This window comes from Coloeus monedula (genome assembly GCF_965178545.1).
Source record: "Coloeus monedula genome assembly, chromosome: 7".
Taxonomy (NCBI): Eukaryota; Metazoa; Chordata; class Aves; order Passeriformes; family Corvidae; genus Coloeus; species Coloeus monedula.
Window position 1 is genome coordinate 1,720,776 of NC_138787.1, and position 19,445 is coordinate 1,740,220.

At 47.0% G+C, this 19,445-nt stretch overlaps 1 protein-coding gene across 5 annotated transcripts in view; it reads left to right on the top strand.

Annotated features, from left to right (window-relative positions):
• The window catches only part of AGAP1 (ArfGAP with GTPase domain, ankyrin repeat and PH domain 1), a 306,992-nt gene that overhangs the window by 219,722 nt on the left and 67,825 nt on the right, over positions 1–19,445 (top strand). For all 5 annotated transcript variants that reach the window (XM_082285201.1, XM_082285204.1, XM_082285202.1 and 2 more), the window contains one exon: positions 9,550–9,711. In XM_082285201.1, the coding sequence (XP_082141327.1) occupies positions 9,550–9,711 (162 nt within the window). The remainder of the gene's footprint in view (positions 1–9,549; positions 9,712–19,445) is intronic.

Below are 19,445 nucleotides of genomic sequence, written 5' to 3' on the forward strand. Positions count from 1 at the left end.
AAACGCGAAGTTGAGGAAGCAAAATGTTAATGTACAGCTACCACGGGGGCAACTCCTGATTTGAGGACTTCTTCTTTGCACATCCACACTTCAGAAGTTCCACTAGATGCCTGTAATAGTTGCATTCTTGTGGAATGCATGGCTGAGAGTGCCGTGCTTTGTCTCGTAGAGTCTGGAGGAAGAGCGTGCAAGCCACACACGCCCGGTGCTTTTGTTCCTTCTGGGCCTTAATGAAGTTTCTGTTGCAATTAAGAGCAGAGCAGCTGCCCCACCAAGCGTGGCTGTTGGCGGGCTCGGTTTCCCCCAGCGCAGAGCCCGGAGCGTGGGCTGCTCAGGGGATGTTGTGTATTCCTTACCTGTGCAATCCAACACTTCAAAGCTGCCTCACAGCACACACGGCTCAAGGAGTGAAAGGAGCCTCTGTGCCGGGCCCTGGGCACAACCTGGGCATTGTTGGGGGCCAGCTGGAGCGCAGAGCCCCAGCCTTCCCTTCCTGCAGGTGGGAGAGCTTCTCCTTTCAAGTGCCTTCATTTGTCACAGTTGATGTCATCCCTTCACACAGCCGTGGCTGTGCCACCCGTGGGCCGGGGCGATGAGGAGTATCCAGTGCACCGGGGGCTTCTCTGATGAGCACCAGAAGGGCCCTGACTTGTTTATCCAGCAGCTAGAAAAAGGGCTGGATTAAACTGAAAAATTAAAAAAAAAAAAGTTTGTCGATGGCAGTTACGCCACCTGACACCTCTGAAAGAGAGAGCTTTGTGTTTTAAGAGCTTTGCTTTGCAGCTCTGGGTCTCTGCGATGGGAAAATGTTTGATTTTGCCTTTGATTAAGAGTAGTCTTGGTGTTGCTTCCATTATTTCTTTTCCTTTCTGACACCGCTGCTCGTGGCATACATTACCAGGAAAGCCTTAGCTTTTTCCTGCCTAGCATGATGCAATTAACAGCCAATTTGATGTACAGCAATTATTCAGCTTTAATTGGAAAATGCTAATAGTGAAAGTCTCTTGGTTTTGGTTGTTTTTTTTTTTTTCTTCCTCCAAAACACCGATATTACGGCTTGTCACTGAAGTCTCATGGACTGACAGTGGAGAGTTTCCTAACCTCTTCTCAATTACCACAGAGTGGGTTTGAAGCTTGAAGTTATCCACAGGTTATACAGACAGAAGGTTAAAGTACAGGAGTAGAGACGAGACATCTTTCTGGCTCTGAGCATCTCTTTGAAGAGAGTCAGTTCTTCCTCTCTGTCTTACTTTGCCTATCTTGAAACACAAGGTAAATATTTTAGTAGGAAGTGATTCAGTAAGCCATGGATTCATTATTTTCCAAGTGCCTGGTGACCTGCAGGCTCTATTTCAAAGCAAAATGTTGTTAAATGAGGATTTTTTAATGCAATGACAGCACAATGCTGATGGTTAGATCAGGGTGGAGCTCTCTGTGTAATTAAGGTGAATTTATTATGCATCTCATTTGGATCTGAACTAGGATTTGCCACATATTTGTATGTACCTGACTGTGATGGAGCTCACTCACCCAGGCAGGATGTGTTCTTTAAGTGTGCTCCCAGTGGCTGTTTGTTCCCACATCACCATTCCTTGGGATGGTCCTGGTGGGTTTGCCAGATTCATGGTGCTGCAGTCGGCAGCTGTTCTTGAGGTGTCTGATGATCTACCTGGCTTCAAAAGGGGGAGATAGAAACCAGTCACAGCATGAATCACAGGAGGGTTTGGGTTGGAAGGGCCTTAAACACCATCCTGTTCCAGCCTCCCTCTAGGCCAGGCTGCTCCCCAAACTGGCCCAGGGAGCCCAACACGTGACCTGGAATTGAACCAGGAGGTTCTGCCCTGAGGTTTGTCTTCAAAAGGACCATCCATCTCCTTTCTCCCTCGTGGGGAGGGAACAAATTCCCTGAAATGAGCAAGTTACCTGCAATAAATCCCCGTCATTTCTGCCTTTTGTACTGCCTTTCACCTCTCTGTTGCACATCACAGTTGATGGCCAGGGCAAACAACACCCACAGCATCATACACCCAGCTGGGAGCAATTCAGGGTGACACCACGTAGGGCTCACAGGGCTGCTGCTGCCCAGTGAGAGCGTTCTGCCAGAAAAATTAGAGAATTCCCTCTATGTCTCGACTGTAGGTCTGTGCAGCAGGAGCCACGAAGTTAGTTTGCCTTGGGATGTGGTGGCATCCTGCAGCATCCCAGACTTGCAGCTCTTTCCTGGTTTGTTGTCCTTACGTGTTCAAACAACTTGTCAGGCTTGATCTTTCCACGGGGCACGTTCACATCCAGTGAGAGGCGGGGAGCGCAGAGATGCGTCTGTAGCGGGGGATGAGATAAATTAACAAGCCCTGCTCGCTCAGGGAGTAGTTTATATCATCCCTGCCCCTGACCCAAACCTGCTGCAAGGCAAGATGTGTGGAGGAAGATTAGGATCTCAGGTTGCAGGTCGTCTGAAACACAGTCTTTGCTTTGCTTGTCACCATCCTGGCAACACGGGAGAGAATCATGGAGGAAATGGCTGTGTCCTCTCCTTGTGTCAGCTGGTGAATTCCTTATGGATATGAGGAGCTTCCTTTGAAAGGGAGCTTCTTTTCTTCCTAGCAATCCTTCAGGTTCCAGGGAGCGGGATGCTGTTTCGCCAGCACTGTAATGTGTTGCTCCTTAGGAGGGAAAATGGACTTCAGTGGGGTTTTTTAAGAGCTGTTGTTGAGTTTCTGCTCTCACGCTTCCTTCAGGACGGCCCAGCGCTGCACGTTGGTAGGGAATGAGCTGGAGGTGGCGTGGCTTCCCTTTAGATAAGGGAGATGGTAATGAGGGTCTTTCCAAAATTACTGAAGCCTTCCAATATCTGTGCCTGGCCATCTTGAGACTGATCTTCTCTCCCAAGGCTGTGGGTGATGTCCCTCCCTTGCCACAAAGTGAAAGTGATGCTCTCAAGCCAAATGTGCCCAGAGGTCTGGTCACTTGAGGTGCTGCCACACAGCAAGAGCCGGGCCCTCCAAAAGCAGGGAGATCCCTCTTTTTTTGTCAAGAAGGAAGCTTTGTTTTCCTTATTTACTTGAAATTGCTCTTAGAGGAAAGGAGTCATTCCTGAGGGGGGCTTCCTGAGGATGACAGGACAGCTTTGAGAGCTGCAGGCTCTGGGCACAAAGCTGCAAAAATGGGAGATGCCGTGGAAGGGGAAGACTCCTAAGGCTCTTTGATCTCCATCCCCCAGTTCTGCTCAGAGCTTCCTTTGATTTCCTTCAGTGCAGCAGGTTAATTTAAGCCCTCCATAGCTTGAGTGTCCGAGCTGAGCTCAGCTCAGCGACGACCACATGCACCTAATTCCTCCCGAAGGTGTGAGCTCTCTGTACTTGACAAATATTTGCTGCTTTTTTTCATCCTGGAAGCTGCAATCTCATGCCACCCCTTTTCCCCCACTCCCAAGTGTTTATTACATCCCCAGACTTGTGCCAAGCTGCAGTTCTGACAGGATTTTAATGTCAGTCCTGTACATCTGTGCCTGACTCCGTCCTTCCGCAGTCGCTGTGCGATTGCAGCATCCCTTTAACTTCGGTCTGAGGCAGAGGAGGAAGATAAAGAACTTGATAGAACATTTATGGTAATAGCTGTAAAGGGAAGCTGGAGAGCAGTGGATTTCACAGCCAGAAAAATCTCAGCTCGGGGAAATGGGTCTGAAATACAAACTACAGATAGTTATAGTCTCTTGCTTCTCCTGTTGAAATAAAAGGATTGCTTTTCTCACCTTTATTTAAAACACACGTGTGGAAGATGAAAGTGTCCAGCTATTTTTTTATTATTCAGTCCACCAGCTACCGACATCTTTGCCTTATTTCATTTCAGCACTAATGGCATAGTGAAAGTTCTGAAACACCCTCTTTGGATTCAGCCTTCCTTGGGTCGCAGCAAAGATTCCTGCTGCAGGCAGAGCTGTTGCTGTTGTTTTCGTCATCAGCGCTTTCTTTCTCCTCTTGAACCTGGTGCTATTAATTGTGTTGCTGCTTCTGCTCTTTAATTGATCCCATTCACCGCTCCCGCTTTTGTAACGTCTGACTTCTTGTCACTTCGGCAAATCAAAAACCCAAATTAATCAATCTCCAGCCACTTGAGAATAAGGCCGTGTTGGGGAGCTGGGCTTGACAAAAAAGTCTAATTTCACTTTGAAAGCCTGTTGGAAAATTTTAACAAGAAGATGCAAGAAAAATGTAAACCAGATCAAGCTCGACTTTGGTCTGCGGAGAATAGCATCACCTGTTGAGTTTGTTTCAAGTTTTTGTAAATAGGTGATTTGACAAAAATATGAAATAAATCAAAAGACACGAAGATAGAAGGGGTCAGAATATCCTTGGTTCCGCTGCAAATGGTTACACAGGAGAGAGGGTTGTGTGTGTGACAGAGAGAATAGGAGCCGTGGGCCAACGACGAAGCTCCGCTCTTGGACTTTTTGTGTCCCAGCCTTTGTGCTGTGCTATTCCCGTACCTCACATGTTGTCTCTTTTCCTGCTTTTTCCACCCCCAGCTCCTTTACCCTGGCCTGGGGTGCTCACAGTGGCTTGTTTTCCCTCATTTCCTTGGCCTCCTTGGCTCCTGTGCTGGCATCTCCTGCACCTCTGCTCTGTCAGGTTGCCGCACGTGCTGAAGGAGTCGTATCTCGGACAGGTTTGGTGCAGGGGCTTGGGAATTCGGGATGTGAGGTAGTTGTTTTTCTGTCCTAGGGGCACCAGGAAGCACAGTCTGGGTTTGGATTGAGTTTCAGACAGTTCAGGGTTGGGGGTGTTCACCTGGAGAAGAGAAGGCTCTGGGGACACCTCAAAGCCCCTTCCAGTGCCTAAAGGGGCTCCAAGAGAGCTGGAGAGGGACTGGGGACAAGGGCTGGAGGGACAGGACACAGGGAATGGCTTCCCAGTGCCAGAGGGCAGGGCTGGATGGGATATTGGGAAGGAATTGTTCCCTGTGAGGGTGGGCAGGCCCTGGCACAGGGTGCTCAGAGCAGCTGTGGCTGCCCCTGGATCCCTGGCAGTGCCCAAGGCCAGGCTGGACACTGGGGCTGGGAGCAGCCTGGGACAGTGGAAGGTGCCCCTGCCCATGGCAGGGGTGGAATGGGATGATCTGTTGGGTCAGTTCCAATTCTGTGGTTCAGTCATGATTCCTACCCTTTCCAGATCCAGGTGGACCCTCACAAAGTTCTTAGGGGACACAAATGGAGTTGTTTCTGAGATCCATTTGATGAGCACAGGCAGCTTCCAAACAACAAAACAATGAAAAGAAAGGAAGTGGGAACTGGCTGGAAAGTTACCTTGTACAAAACACGTGTAACACTGGGAGATGATATCAAATTGTATCAAACAGCAAATAAAGCCCAGTACAACAGCACAGCCCTTGAGACTCTTCTGAGGATTGGTTTTCATTTCATGTTCTGTCTCTTAACTCTGGGTTGTTGTTATAGACAAAGTGCTTCTCCTGTTCCACCCCTCCTTTCTTGTACCACAGTTTGTTGTGCTTGGAAGGAATTTCTCTCATGACCATAATTGCAAAATGGATCTTGGAGAGAGGCAGACGTGGGACTTCTTTGTGGAGTAAAAGCTGCATCGGCTTTTTTGTTTTGTTTGGTAAATTCTAGCAAACGAGGGTTGGGCTTGCACAAGCAGAAGGATCTGTGTCTTATTCCACGTGTCCTGCACCTGTAGAGAAAAATGACCTTGCAAAGAGCAGAGTGGTGGGGTTTGTATGTCCCATCCCTTCATAACTTGAGGGGTGTTCGGTCACCAAGTGTCACTTGTTGCTTGTGGGCGTGGGCTGAGGTGCTGCACATACTTGTACAGGGATGGCCACGACCCTGGAAGTGTTCCAGGCCAGGCTGGACAGGGCTTGGAACAACCTGGGATAGTGGAAGGTGTCCCATGGCAGGAGTTGGGGTTTAAGGTCCCTTCCAAGCCAAATGATTCTGTGATGTGGCTGTGTCAGCTCTCCCTTCCAGCTGAAGGAGTTAATAATTGCAGTGGGGAGGGATGGAGGGCAGGGAGGAAAGCTCCTGGCTGCTGGGAGAGGCCATGGGCATCTCTGGCTCACTGCTGTAGGTCACAGGCATGGGCTAAAAGACGAGGATGCTCCGTTTTGGGGGAGGAGACATTTTTCAGCAGCGTTTTGCTGCACATCACTTGGAAACGTTTGCAAAAATGAGGATGTGCCGGTCAGGACAACCCCAGCTACGTGGCAAGGGGAGAGTTTTGTCCTTAGTGTCGTGTAATGGAGCCATGACCATCATCAAGGGAAGCTGTGCCCGTTCAGTCCATCAAGAGCCGCAGAGCTAATGATGGGCTGGGCAGATAATCGGGGGAGAGTTAATTGTAAGGTTCGATATGGCATCTTGTCAGCAGAGATAAGTTGTCACGTTTTCCACTTGAGCTGAAACTAAATGATTGTAAAATAAGTTATGAGTGTCCTTGGGCCTGTCTGCCAGAATGATGGCTAAGAATACATTCCTGGCCCATCAGTCTCAAGCAGCCCGCTTGATATTTATGCGAACTGAATGTTATTTTATTCCCCCTCTAGTCATGCTTGTCAGCTTCCCGAGTGAAAAGTGAAACTGCTGCTTTGACTCATACTTCAAGTATTGAAGCTCGGAGAGGCTGCAGATTGTTATTATTATTACCAGTATTATATATTTTTTCGGGTGTGTGTTGAACATTGATGCCCGATTGGGAAGAACTAATGGCTGACATTGAACGTGCGGGATGGCTGGAAAACAGCCCATCCCAGCCCAGTGGAACGCAGCTTATGAGTTCCAGTGCCTCTGTCAAAGCTGGTTGAGATGGGGAGTAATGAGGCGCTTGCTTTTTTAATTTGCCGTGCCTTTTTCCTTGCCTTTTTTTCCCTCCTTTTTTTTCCTTTTTTTTTTTAATGTATTTAACAGTGCTGGCAGTGGTCGTCTGTTCTCAGGCGTGGTAATTGATACCAAATAAAATGCATTATTTGTATTCAGTCGGGAGGATGAAATTGCATTCAGCGGGCTGAAGCCTGAACTCATTTACAGTTTCCCAAAGCCCGGGCTTTCAGGAGCCCTCTTTTCAATTTGAAGAATACCTTGTCAGGCAAGAGAAGGAGTGGGAAATGGGAGAGCACAGCGTGGAAGCCCAGCGCCTTTTGATTGCTCATATTTTAAACCAGGGGAATGTTAAATAACTCCCATCTTCAAAGGGTGGGCTCGGAAACCGGGAATCCGGGGCAGTAACGCACCGACAATATCGGCTCGGCTCCCTTTACGAGGGATCGACGTTGCCTCGCTGGTTGAGGGGGAGGGAAAGCTCCAGGCTCCCACTTCAGAGCAGTTTGACCCAAGGACAGCAGGTTATTACCTGCAAGGGGCTGTGGATGGCGAGGATTTACCACGGGAGGTTAATTCTTCAGCTCTCCCGACGCCAGGCATCAAACCCCGTACGTCCCTCGTTTGTCAGAGCTCACGAGCAGGTTTTGTTGGGGGGATTTACAGCCTCCAAATTAGACAGAGCTGCCACCAGTGTGTGGATCTACCCTGATGGTTTTTAACAGGATGTGTTCCGTGGCGTTGCCTCAGGATTGTGTGGTTCCTTCACTGTTTGATGGGCCCAGGGCGTGGTGGTTGATGCTGCAGGTGCATGAGGTGGTGAACACGGATGGGTTCAATTGTTTCTAAAGTGCAAGCTGGGAATGAGTGGGGAAAAGTGGAGCATTTGGAATCACAGAATCCCAGAAAGGTTTGGAGTGGAAGGGATGTTAAACATCATCTAGATCTGACACCTCAGAGGGGGACACCTTCCACTAGCCCAGGTTGCTCCAAGCCCCATCCAGCCTGGCCTTGGGCACTTCCAGGGATCCAGGGGCAGCCACAGCTTCTCTGGGCACCCTGGGTTTTTTCCCTTCTTTTTAAGTCTCAACATAGGAAACCTCCAGAATCAGGCTGGATGTCAATATTTGGGACTGGCAGTAACCCCACTGCATCTATGCTCATGCCTTTGTGTTTCTGGCACCCTCTTCTGCGTCTTCTTCCCATGTCATGGATCCAAAGGGATCTGTGTCCCCTTGGTCAAGAGGATTCCCACCAGGATTCTCACCTGGGTTTGCCTTCCTCCTCCCCTTGAGAGACAGCAAACTCAGCCAGGAAAGCCACTTGCACCAGTTACAGGGCAAATCCTTAAAATCTCCTACACTGATACAGAGTAAACACATTCCCATTATTCCCTTTGGGGTTAAATTCTTGGGAACTGGTTTCAAGCTAGTGGATGTAGGGAAAAGAGCAGAAATCCTTAATATAAAGATTAATGTGTGATTTGGTCTCTCTTGCCAGGCAATTAGCTACATAATTTATCCCCCACTAATAACTTAGAGCACAACTGTGCTTAGGGGGTAATTAGTAAATAAACTTTATTAGGAAGGAAAAGAAACCAAAATAGGTTGGGTTTTGTCAGATAGGCAGTTCTGTGGGAACTTAACTATGCAAAAAAAAAATCAAAAGGTGTTTTTAAAATATTTTTGTGATTTTCATATTAGTTAAACTGATACGTGTTCCTGTTACTGCACTTAAGCTTTATATTAAGGATTTTTGTTCTTTTCCCCATGTCTGCTATTCTGAAACCAATTGCCAAGTATTTAACCCCAAAAGGCAGTCGTGGGAATGTATTTGCTGAATATCTGTCTAGGAGATTTTAAGGATATGGCACATAAGTGCAGTCCTGATATTGCACTGAAGTGCAATATGGTATTTAAGTAAGGTTCTGGAAATGGCTTCACTTTCCATAATAGCAAGCACTTTCCTTTTAAAGTGTAGGTTTTATGCTGAATTTTATAATTAAAATCCAAACCAAGCTAGTAATTAAACAAAAATCGTATTACCAACCTTGGGGGGAAAATCCTGGATTAAGGTTACTTGAGTATTTACTCTGTAGAAGGATCCAGTTCTTAAAATTGTTGGAGTTAATAAAGCAGGAAACTGAACAGAGTAACGTGGGATTATTTATTTTCCTTGGCAGCAGGTAGGAAGTGACTCTTTTTCACACAATTATCACCTGTACCAGGTGTACATTACCTTATTTTCCCACCTTTGTTGCCATCACCTCCATCACAGCGTGTGTCTGTCTGATATTAATGACAGCAGAGAACATCCAGAGGATGCAGGGATATCTCTGTTCCATTATCTGTTAAAACATCCCAAGTGTTACACGAGTTGATGTGAGGCATGGGAAGATCTTTGGAGGAAAGAAGAATTGGAAGCAATAACGTGTTTTCCCATTGGTTTCATGCATTCCAGCTGGCCTACTCCTAAAATTGATGCTGAGTCCTGTTACTCTAACAGGATTTACATCAGCACTTCAGCCAAGTTGGGCTTTTTTGGTACCTTTTTGAGCAAAATAATGGATATTGTTTGGAGCATCTCCCGAACGAGCTCAAGAACGTATCTGCGAGGTCGTACAGCCAGGGGTTGTAGCTTGGGTTCCAACCATCACCCGTTTCAATCTCGCAGCATTTTTACGTTTCTTCCCTTTTTTTCCCCCCCCCACCCAACTGCAGACACCGGCCTGGGAGATTCGGTGTGTTCCAGCCCCAGTATATCCAGTACCACCAGCCCCAAACTGGACCCCCCTCCTTCCCCCCACGCCAACAGAAAGAAGCACCGCCGGAAGAAAAGCACAAGCAACTTCAAAGCTGATGGGATCTCGGGCACAGCTGAAGGTAGGTTTCAAAAAAATTCAAGCCTGAATTTTGAAAAATGCCATTCCAAAGAGTGTTGTTAGCTCAGCCACAGCCTCGGCTCTGAATGCACGAGGGAGAGGGAATGGTGAGAAATTAAAGACTGAGCTTTTAATGATGGAGCTGAATCGTCTGAGGCATCACGGCGCTGAATTCAGCTGCCTGAAATGTGTTCAGAACCTTTTTCTTTTTTTTTTTTTTTAAATCAATCAGAATCCCCAAGTTAATGTGGAGCATCATTAGGTGTTGAGGTAAGGAAGAGGCACACTTGGAATGTGAGCAAGGAGGAAAAATTGATGTTCACTCCGTAGCCCCCAGATCACGTCAGAACTTGTGTGGTTTTTTTCAGTATTATTAAATCTTGTGTTATCACATCTCCTTAGGCACATCCTGAGCTCTAGAATGGCCAGCACTTCTGATGCCTCTCGTTGTTTGAATATTCAGCTGCTCGTGGAAAGCTTGTGTTATTTGAGGATAAAAGGGAAAAGGGGAGAGTTTAAATGTTTGGGTTCTTTTTTTTACGAGCCAGAAAGCAGAAGCCAAAAAGAACTTCTTTTTCTCCCTTAGTTTAGCTTACTATTTCCACACTGCTGTAGCTGTTGAATGCCCTTCTGAAGGGGTAACAATGTGTACAGGAGCCAGATATGATATAAAACATGCTTGCAGCTTTAGAAGAGAAGAAAAGAAACATGCTAGGATTCAACCAAAAGAGCTCCAGAAAAAAAAAAAGATGAACAAGGGTGGTTGGAAGGCTCAGAAACTGGGGAGTCAACACATAAGGAGAGATGAAAAAGGGAGACAATGGAATAACATTGTGGGAAAAGGGGAGTGTTGAGTAAGAAAGAGATGTGGTTGTAAGCATGGGAGAGTAAAAAACAGCTAATTCTGTTTCAAAGAATGTTGGAACAAGTTCTGAAAAGAGGATGACAATTGCAGACAGCTGAAGAGACATTAAAAATAGATGTGATAATAGTATACAACCGAGAAGGGCCATGTTAACTACTACTTAGTCATCCTTATTTTCCATTTATTTAATTTCTCAATTGCACTTCTATCACATCCGGAATTTATTTCCCCAGCTATCTATACAAATCCTTTTTTAAAAAGCCATCAGCTTTTTTTTCATAACAGCTCCTGTTGTGTTCTCTTTCCAGTCATTTAACTATCTTTGCTGTTAGTTTCCCCCTAGTTTATGGCCCGAAGCCAAATTTTAGTTCAACCTTTCATTTTTAATTTGTCCTTTTTCCTTTTTTTCTTCCTTTTAAAGAAGCCCTTTTACACCACTTATTTTCATACCTCAATGGCAAATTACAGAGGGGATTTTTCAGAGCGTTCACCATTGGCCCAAGAATATTTTGTTGAAGTCACTATGAATCAAGACCAGCTGGATATCGAGAGCCTTTGAAAAATCTCTTTCTGAGCAGTTAATAGGTGTATGTTTTCCTTCTCCTGGGGAGATTATTTTCACAAGGCACTGGAGCTGGAGCCTGTGTGGTCCTGGGCTGCAGGAGGGAGCACTGGGGGGTTTGCAGTTGGGTCTCTTTTCCCTGATGTCCCTGTTCTGATTGCAGAGTCCATCCTTCAATCCTCCTCTGTTTTTCTCTTCCTCTTCTCCTCGCCTTCCAGCATCGCACCGTGTTACCTGAAATCCTCTTGCAGTAACTCAGCAAAATTTTCCCCTCTCCTAGAAATGGGATCAGTGTGCTCCCAGAAAGGCAAGAAGTTGTTGGCAACTCAGTAACACACAGGAAGCCTTAAAGGGAGTAGAATCATTTGGGTTGGAAAAGCCCTCTGAGATCATGGAGTCCAACCATGCCCCCAGCACTGCCAAGGCCACCACTAATCCATGTCCCCAAGTGCCACATCTACACATCTTCTGAATCCTTCCAGGGATGGGGACGCCACCGCTGCCCTGGGCAGCTGGGCCAGGGCTGGACAGCCCTTTCTGTCAAGACATTTTCCCCAATATCCAATTAAACCTCCCCTGGCCCAGCCTGAGGCCGTTCCCTCTCCTCCTGTCCCTGTTCCTGGGAGCAGAGCCTGATTTCCCCCCCGGCTGCCCCCTCCTGTCAGGGACTTGTGCAGAGCCACAAGGTCCCCCCTGAGCCTCCTTTGCTCCAGGCTGAGCCCCTTTCCCAGCTCCCTCAGCCACTCCTGGGGCTCCAGGAGCCCCAGCTCCAGCCCCAGCTCCGTTCCCTCCTCTGGCCACCCTCCAACAGCACCAATGCCTCCTTTTACAGTGTACCTCTGCATGAGCCCATCCTTTGACCTGCCTCTTCCCACATATCTTCTAGGGTGAGCACTCTGTTCTGTTTGGGATTTGCAGTTGTGTCTTGGGAGGGCCCCAGTGGTCGTTAAACTCTTTAATTTTACAACATCTCTTTTCAAGCGCAGCCCGGTGAAAAGCAGCGGTTTGGCCACAAGGGCAGAATCAGGAGTTTCCACGCAGGGCTCTGGGCATCCCAGAGCTCTGGGCATCCTTCAGCAGACAGCTAATCTGGCTGGTCCTTGAATCCCTAGCAGGGCTGGGAGGGGATGGCTGACAGCGAGGACAGGCAGCCTCGTCTGTCAGCGGGAGCTGAAGGAGAAGGCAATGAGGCGTGCTCCAGCTCCCTGTCCTTTTAGGAGAAGGGCGTCTCACAAAGAGTAATAGTGGTTGTAGATTCCCATTAAGGACGTCCTAGCAAGACTCACAAAGGCTGGGGGGGTTGCTCTTTCCAAATCCTGGCGTGTGGGCCCTTGCAGCCTTTGGATTTTCTGCTACTTGTGTTGGTGCAAGGCAGAATCACCGAATCGTTGAGGTTGGAAAAGGCCTCGAAGATCCTCGAGTCCAACCAGGTTCAGGCTGTTCTGGGTACTTTCTCCAAGTAGTTGAATGTCAGAGGAGTTTGGGTTGGATATCAGGGAAAGGTGCTTCCCCCAGAGGCTGCCGGGCACTGCCCAGGCTCCCCAGGGAATGGGCACGGCCCCGAGGCTGCCAGAGCTCCAGGAGCGTTTGGACAGGGATGTACAGGGTGGGATTGGTGGGGGGTCTGTGCAGGGCCAGGGGCTGGATGGGATGATCCTTGTGGGTCCTTTGCAACTCAGGATATTCTGATTCTGTAATTTTCACATCTGTCTTGCACTTCAAAGCAAGACAGATGCTTTTCAGTTCCAGTTATTTCCTTGTTCTCCAGCGCTTGGCTACAAATCTGTCCAGTGACCTAAAAGATTTGTCTTCCCCCACCATCACCTAGATTTAAACCCTCAGAGGATTACTGCACTTTTGAAGACCACAAATCCAAATCAGACAGTCAGAGAAGATGTTCTGGGAGATGCAACTTTGATCAAAGTGTTTAAGATGCAGCAGGTGACTTGCTGCAAATGGGCTCCAGAAGCCTGAGTGACAATTGTGGGAGAACCACATCTTCCTTCCTTCCTTCTGGAAATCCTGAGCTCCACGTGCAAAGGAGGAGGAGGAGGATCCTCCTGCAGTCGCTGTTCAGGCAGGTACAATGGATCAGAGTTAAATGGCGTGGGTAATTCTAGATTTTGTGTCGCCTTCCTTTGGCTCCAGGCACGTTTCAAGTGTCAGCTTTCAAACGGGAATTCTGGGTTCCTTCATTTCCGTCTGCACCAAAGCTGAGGTGTTCAATGAGGTTTAAATCTGGTCTTCAGCAAACTCGAGCATTTTCACTGCACTTTGCAGGGCTTTTTTTCCCTCCTTGAACGTGCCTGCTTTGATCATTGACCTCTGCCCAAGTACTCAGATATCACGATGATGGACACTGAGCTCAGGGTGATTCACCAATTCCAAGGACTGATGCTCATCCCTTTTATGCCCTTCCATAAAGGTCATGCTGATTCTTCTCTCTCCACACTATCTGCACATGCACAGCCCTCTCTTTCTGGGATGGGTCCTTTCATCTTCCTTGGTTGATCTTTTTGCAGCTTTTCTGAGACAATGCTCACGGCAACAAAAATACCGAAGCACCTGTGTTGCACTTGGACAGAAATTAAAATTCAATTCCTATTTTGGAAAATCAGATTCTTGTGAATTCTCTTTTTTTTTTTTTTTTCCTCCCCAGCACAGTGAAACCCAGGGAGAAATTTTTAGTTCTCTGTGCAGAACTTGTCACTGAAAAAAATCCCTCGGTGTTTTTGAGGATAGCAGCAGGAATGCTTACATTAGGCAAGGTGCCAGCAACCAGCAGGTTTTTTTCCCACCATGCTGCCTGAAGTTGCTCGGAGCAGGATTAGACAGAGCTGTGTTTCAAAGAGGAATGGCTGCTTGGAGCCTCATCTGTTTGGGTCCCCTTGTGCTGCTGCACTTGTAGGAACAGCCAGGGATGATAGGAAGGCTTTTCAGCTGCAAAACAAGCAGGAAAATTAAAAGGCTTTCTTGGAAATACTCTCCACAGAAAGATCTTTCCCAGTGTTTATTTTTCTTACTCTTGTTGGTTTTAAAGCCTCATGGCTATGCTAGCTTGAGCCTGCCTCCCCTCCATCCATCACTGGGATTTTAGGAAAGCCCCAGGCTGCCTTTCAGCACTGGGATCATCCCTGCTCTCCAAGTTTTACATTTACAGGAGATCCAGCCAGTGGGGCCAGCACTGCTGTCTGCTGTAGGGCCAGCCCAGCCACATCCCAGTGGGATGGGAAAATCCACTCCTTCCCTCAGGGAGACCACGGGATCATGGAATGGTTTGGGTTGGAAGGGACATTAAAACCCATCCATTCCACCCCCTGCCATGGGCAGGGACACCTCCCACTATCCCAGGCTGCTCCAAGCCCCAATGTCCAGCCTGGCCTGGGGACACTTGCAGGGATCCAGGGGCAGCCCCAGCTGCTCTGGGCACCCTGTGCCAGGGCCTGCCCACCCTCCCAGGGAAGAGAATTTATGTCCCTTCTCAGCATCCTGGGGCAAAACCCCCCCAGCTCTGCATTCCGCTGGGAAATGGCGCTTGAGGAGCAGGAAATGTGAGCAGCAACTTGGTAGACTTTTCCAAACTCTCAGAAATCCATGTTCTTCTTCATCATTTGTTTCTAAGAAGTTTTGAAGGACAAAGGAGGACCTTTTATGTTTCTTCTCAGAACTGTTTTCTTAACACAAAGGTATTTGTTCTCTGCCCCTTGTGCAGTAATTGCTTTTCCTGGTGCTTTGCTGCTCTGTGCAGTCTGGACCCAACTCCAGGTTTACACTTCCTGGCTTTTAGCTAAAGGAGAAACCCCAGTTTACTGAGAAATCCTATTTTTTTTTTGGCTTTTCCTGGGGTAAACTGGTAAAGGTATTTAAAAGACTCTTGTTTTTTAAAGCACACGTGTTTTGTATCACTGAGCATTGAAAATGAGCCCTAGTTAAGTGGGAAATTAAAATAGATTTGTCAGTTTTCCGTGGATGGAAGAACAAGGTTTAGTGAGGCTTTTCAGTTGTTCTTTCAGCAATAAGCAAAACCATCACTGCTTTCATCTGGTTTCTCCCTGTTGTCCCTTTCAGCCACCCCACAACCAGGAGGACGACGTGAGCTAGGGAAATGCAAGTTCTCTGTAGAACACCTGAAATTTTGCTCTTTTAAATGAATAGCTCAGAAGCAATACAGAGGGTCACTGAAATGCATGGAAACACCTGTGTGCATTTTCCCTGCAGCCTCCCACCCTAAGCTTCCCTGAGCACACTGGTGGTGATCCATTTACCTGCTGGCATCATCCCCTGAAGTGATCTAAACATTCTTGGCTCCACATCGTGGTGTCCTCCACCCAATTTTAACATGCATTTCCTTGGGTGCAGAGTTTAGGAAGCGTGGTGGCCACACCAAACTAATGAAATTCCATTTCTCTAAAATGTCATTTGGGATTTTTGGAAATTAGTAGAAACACCTCAAGGAGCAAAATCAGGAGCAGATTCTGCCTTTGACAGATGGACTTGATATTGTTAATGCTAATATTTATTTATAATACACTGGATTAAGCACCATGATGGAGGAGGGTATTTTTACCTGCTGCTCTTAGATTTTTTTTTTTTTTTTTTTTTGGCTTTTTATGGTCTGGAAGAAACCTTCTGACACTGTCAGAGGACAGCATGTTCACAAACCTTTCCAGCACAAAGAGCCACAGCGTTGTTGTTGCCTTTTCTCTGCAAGGAAGATGTGAAATGTAATATCTTGACCTGCAGCTGCAGCAAGGGCAGAACCACTCACCTACTAAAGAGTTTGTAACCTTTGGAATCGAATCCATTGGATGTCGAGGTCCTTGGATGGATTGTGTTGCTTGAAGTAATGACCAGACCTAAGCTGGCACCAAAACTTCTTCAAGTAAAAGCTGTTTGCAGTCCATTAGAGGATAATTAAGTGTACAGCAAACAGGTGTTGCCCATGTAGAAACCCCACAGAAGTTACTGCTGGTGATCTTGCCATCCTAATTGTTTTAGCTGATCCCTTTAAATCAGCTCTCAATAATTCCAGCCTGCTGTGTAGTGGTGTTGGGGTACAGCAGCAACACAAAGTGTGGAGATAAATCAGAAGGGGAAAACAGTAATTCCTTAATAATTTCCTACTCTTTTTTTTTTCTTCTTCTTTTTTTCAGTTATACTCTCCTTACAATGATAAGGGATATCTTAAGCTTTTCCCCTCTAAAAAAATAAATACATAAATATAAAATTCAAAATCCCAAAAGCAGACCCAAGTCATACAGAAGAGGAGTATGTTCCCATCCTGTCGGGTACTATTTCTGTGCCTCTTGTGATGGAGGGTTTAGTGAGAGCAGGTTTTGTTTCTATTTCTGGTCTCTTTTAAGTGCCTGAAGTTTTAGAAAGTTCATCGTTTTAAAAAATACTCAGTGCTTAAAGAGAGAGGGATACAAAAGTGGCATTTTGACTACAATGCTGAATGAAGAAACGAAGCATTTATTTGGAACTGGAGGGGTTGGCAGGATGAGCAGATTACTAGGAAGGTTGGGAGGTTTCAAATAGGTTTGTAATTCATTTAGGGCTGCTGCTGAATTCTCTTCATCTCCAATTTGTTGGCCGTCGTGTCATTTGTGTGGTCCTCCTGTACATGAAACATTTCAGGAATTGCAGCAAATACCATTTTGCTGAATTTCACTGGACACACAAAACCCAGCTTCCTAAACCTGGAGTTTAATGAGTTTGCTTTCAGTGAGATTTTAGGAGTGTGTTTAGTTAAGTATTTGCATCCTCATTTTGTAGCTTATCTCGGAAGAGTCGTGAGCCTTTCCTGATCCACTATTCTCTGCTCTAGCTGCCTATTGGGAAACTATTTAAATACCCCCCAAATAAAGCAGGTCTTAGGGTTTAGTAGGCATTAAAAATGAGCAGAATACGTAGCTGTGTTCTTCCTGCCTGCAAGAGAACTTTAAAAAGAAAACCCAGCAGTGTGTGCCCATATTTGTTGTCCGTAATGCCAGGTGCTTGTTTGAGCATCTGGGAGTTTATCCCCTATCCCTGTAAGAACACTCCCGGGCTCTAATTCCACTGCTCAGCTGTGACTTCATCCACAAGAAACTCAGTCCTGGCCAAGGGCTGTGCACCCAGGAAGCAGGAGGGCAGAAATTAATAAAACCAGCCCGAATCTTCAGAGCCTGACTTTCAACCGAGGCAGAAAGGTCACTTGTTGGGAATCCTCGAGCCTCGGCTGCCGCAGCCTCCCTGACATGAAAGGGTTGCTGCTGAAAGACACTTATGTTGATGCTGAGGAGTGAAAGACAAGGGAGGTGAAGCTCATCTATTGTTTTAACCTACTTCATTGCAGGCTAAACAAGTTGAAAGGTTCCTGCTTCCCTTCAGAAGCGCCGTCAGCCCGGGGTCGGGAGAGGCGGCCGGTTCCGCCTACCTGGTTGAAAGGAAAAGTGTCGCAGTGGTGGTCAGCAGGAAAAGGGGATTCTGGAAAGGTTGAGGCTTGGGATGAATTGGTGGTGGTTGCACACACTGGCACGTCTGGAGAGTGAGAGAAAGACAGCACTTCCCTTTATTTTCTGCATTTCCCGAAAAATTAGTCCCACTTTGAGCGCTGCGACAGCAGAAGGGCTCACTGTGTATCCAGTGCCACGCTGGGATTTGGCCTGATTTTTTGGGGGGAAGGAAGAAGTTTTAAGTGGCTTTGTAATTGAGTGAAGACAAGTGGCACCTTAGCATTTCACTGGCTTTGGGTAATTAGTGTCCTCAGCAGTGTGCTGTGAGCTTGACACAGAGACCTCGGTTATGAAAACAGCTCCTGATGTCCACGAGGTGATGGTTGCAAGGTAGCAAGAAGTGTTCGTAAGCTGTTATTCCTGCTAGAGAAGTTGGTAGTTCTGGTCCTTAAATAAAAATGTCTATTCTACAAGTGCCTTCTAATTTTTCCAGAGTGTAGGGCAATTGCATGTCATTATGAACCTATATACCTAAATTAAAAGATCATAAAATTAGGTGATTATGTATTATAAAGCTGCAGCCAGTGAAAAGGCTAAAATCAGGTAATTGTGCTCAGTATAACTTTGTCCTCCTGTTCACCACGTAACTGACCTCTTGAGGCAAAGTGTCACAAGTTCAATAATCAGGGTATTTTGGTGTAGAGGGAAGATCTGGTTTTTGAAGGATGCCTGTGCACTTGGACTCATCAATCAGCTTGTTGGAAATGAGCTACAGAGCTACAGTGGGAAGCAGCTTCCTTTAAAGAGTGGAAGTCCTAAGTAATTCCCTTCAGAAGCCCTGGTTGTGGAGGTTTGCCATGGATAGCTCAGGCCTGGAATTCAAGGGGGAATGTGTCAGGTGTGATCTACCCAGGGGTTATTAAATGTGATCTTGGCTGATGAGGACTCGTAATCAAGAGGTACACACAGAGCAGCATGTAGAAATAACAACTTGGTAATTCCTTTTTAGTTGTAAACCCCTACATTTTTGTCAATGATGGATTTAATAACAACCTGTAGATGAAGAAATACTTGTGCCCCTTATTGTTTTGATTCTTTGTCACGGTGTTTGTGACATCTTTTAAAAAACTCGTCCAAAACTGAGGAGAGTGGTGATATACATGAGCAGTTTTACTAAATATATGGCTGAAAATGCATATATTGGCTGCAGACCGAAAGAGTGAGTTTAGGTCAGATGTCGGGATGGAATTCTCCCCTGTGAGGGTGGGCAGGCCCTGGCACAGGGTGCCCAGAGCAGCTGGGGCTGCCCCTGGATCCCTGCAAGTGTCCCAGGCCAGGTTGGATGGGGCTTGGAGCAACCTGAGACAGTGGAAGGTGTCCCTGCCCATGGCAAGGGGTGGGACTGGATGGGTTTTAATGTCCCTTCCAAGCCACGCCATTCTGGGATCCTGTGGAAATTGAGTCTTTTCATGCAATGATGATGTTCAAAGGATGGGTTTGAGGAGGAGTCTCCCAGTGGAAGGTGTTTGAAAGGGAGCTAATCCGAGAGGATGGGGTTCTGCTTGGGGAAATCCAGGTGGGGAATGCTGTGGTACAGGGTTTAATCTGCTCTAGTGGAGGTTCTGGAGCTGATGGGAGGTGCTGGGCCTGGAGGAGGTGATGGAGGTGCTGTAGGTGGGAGTTGCTGGAGATGTGGGCAAGGTGGACTTCCCTTCCCCTTAAGCAATTGTGCCACCACTGGAGCCTTCTCCAGCTGAAAACCACAACTGGAGCCATTCCAGGTCCCGTGCTCTGTGCTGTTGATGTCATCCCTGTGACAGTACTGCAGAGCCCTTTTTATTTCCAGCTCCTGGCCAGTCAGTCACTCCAAA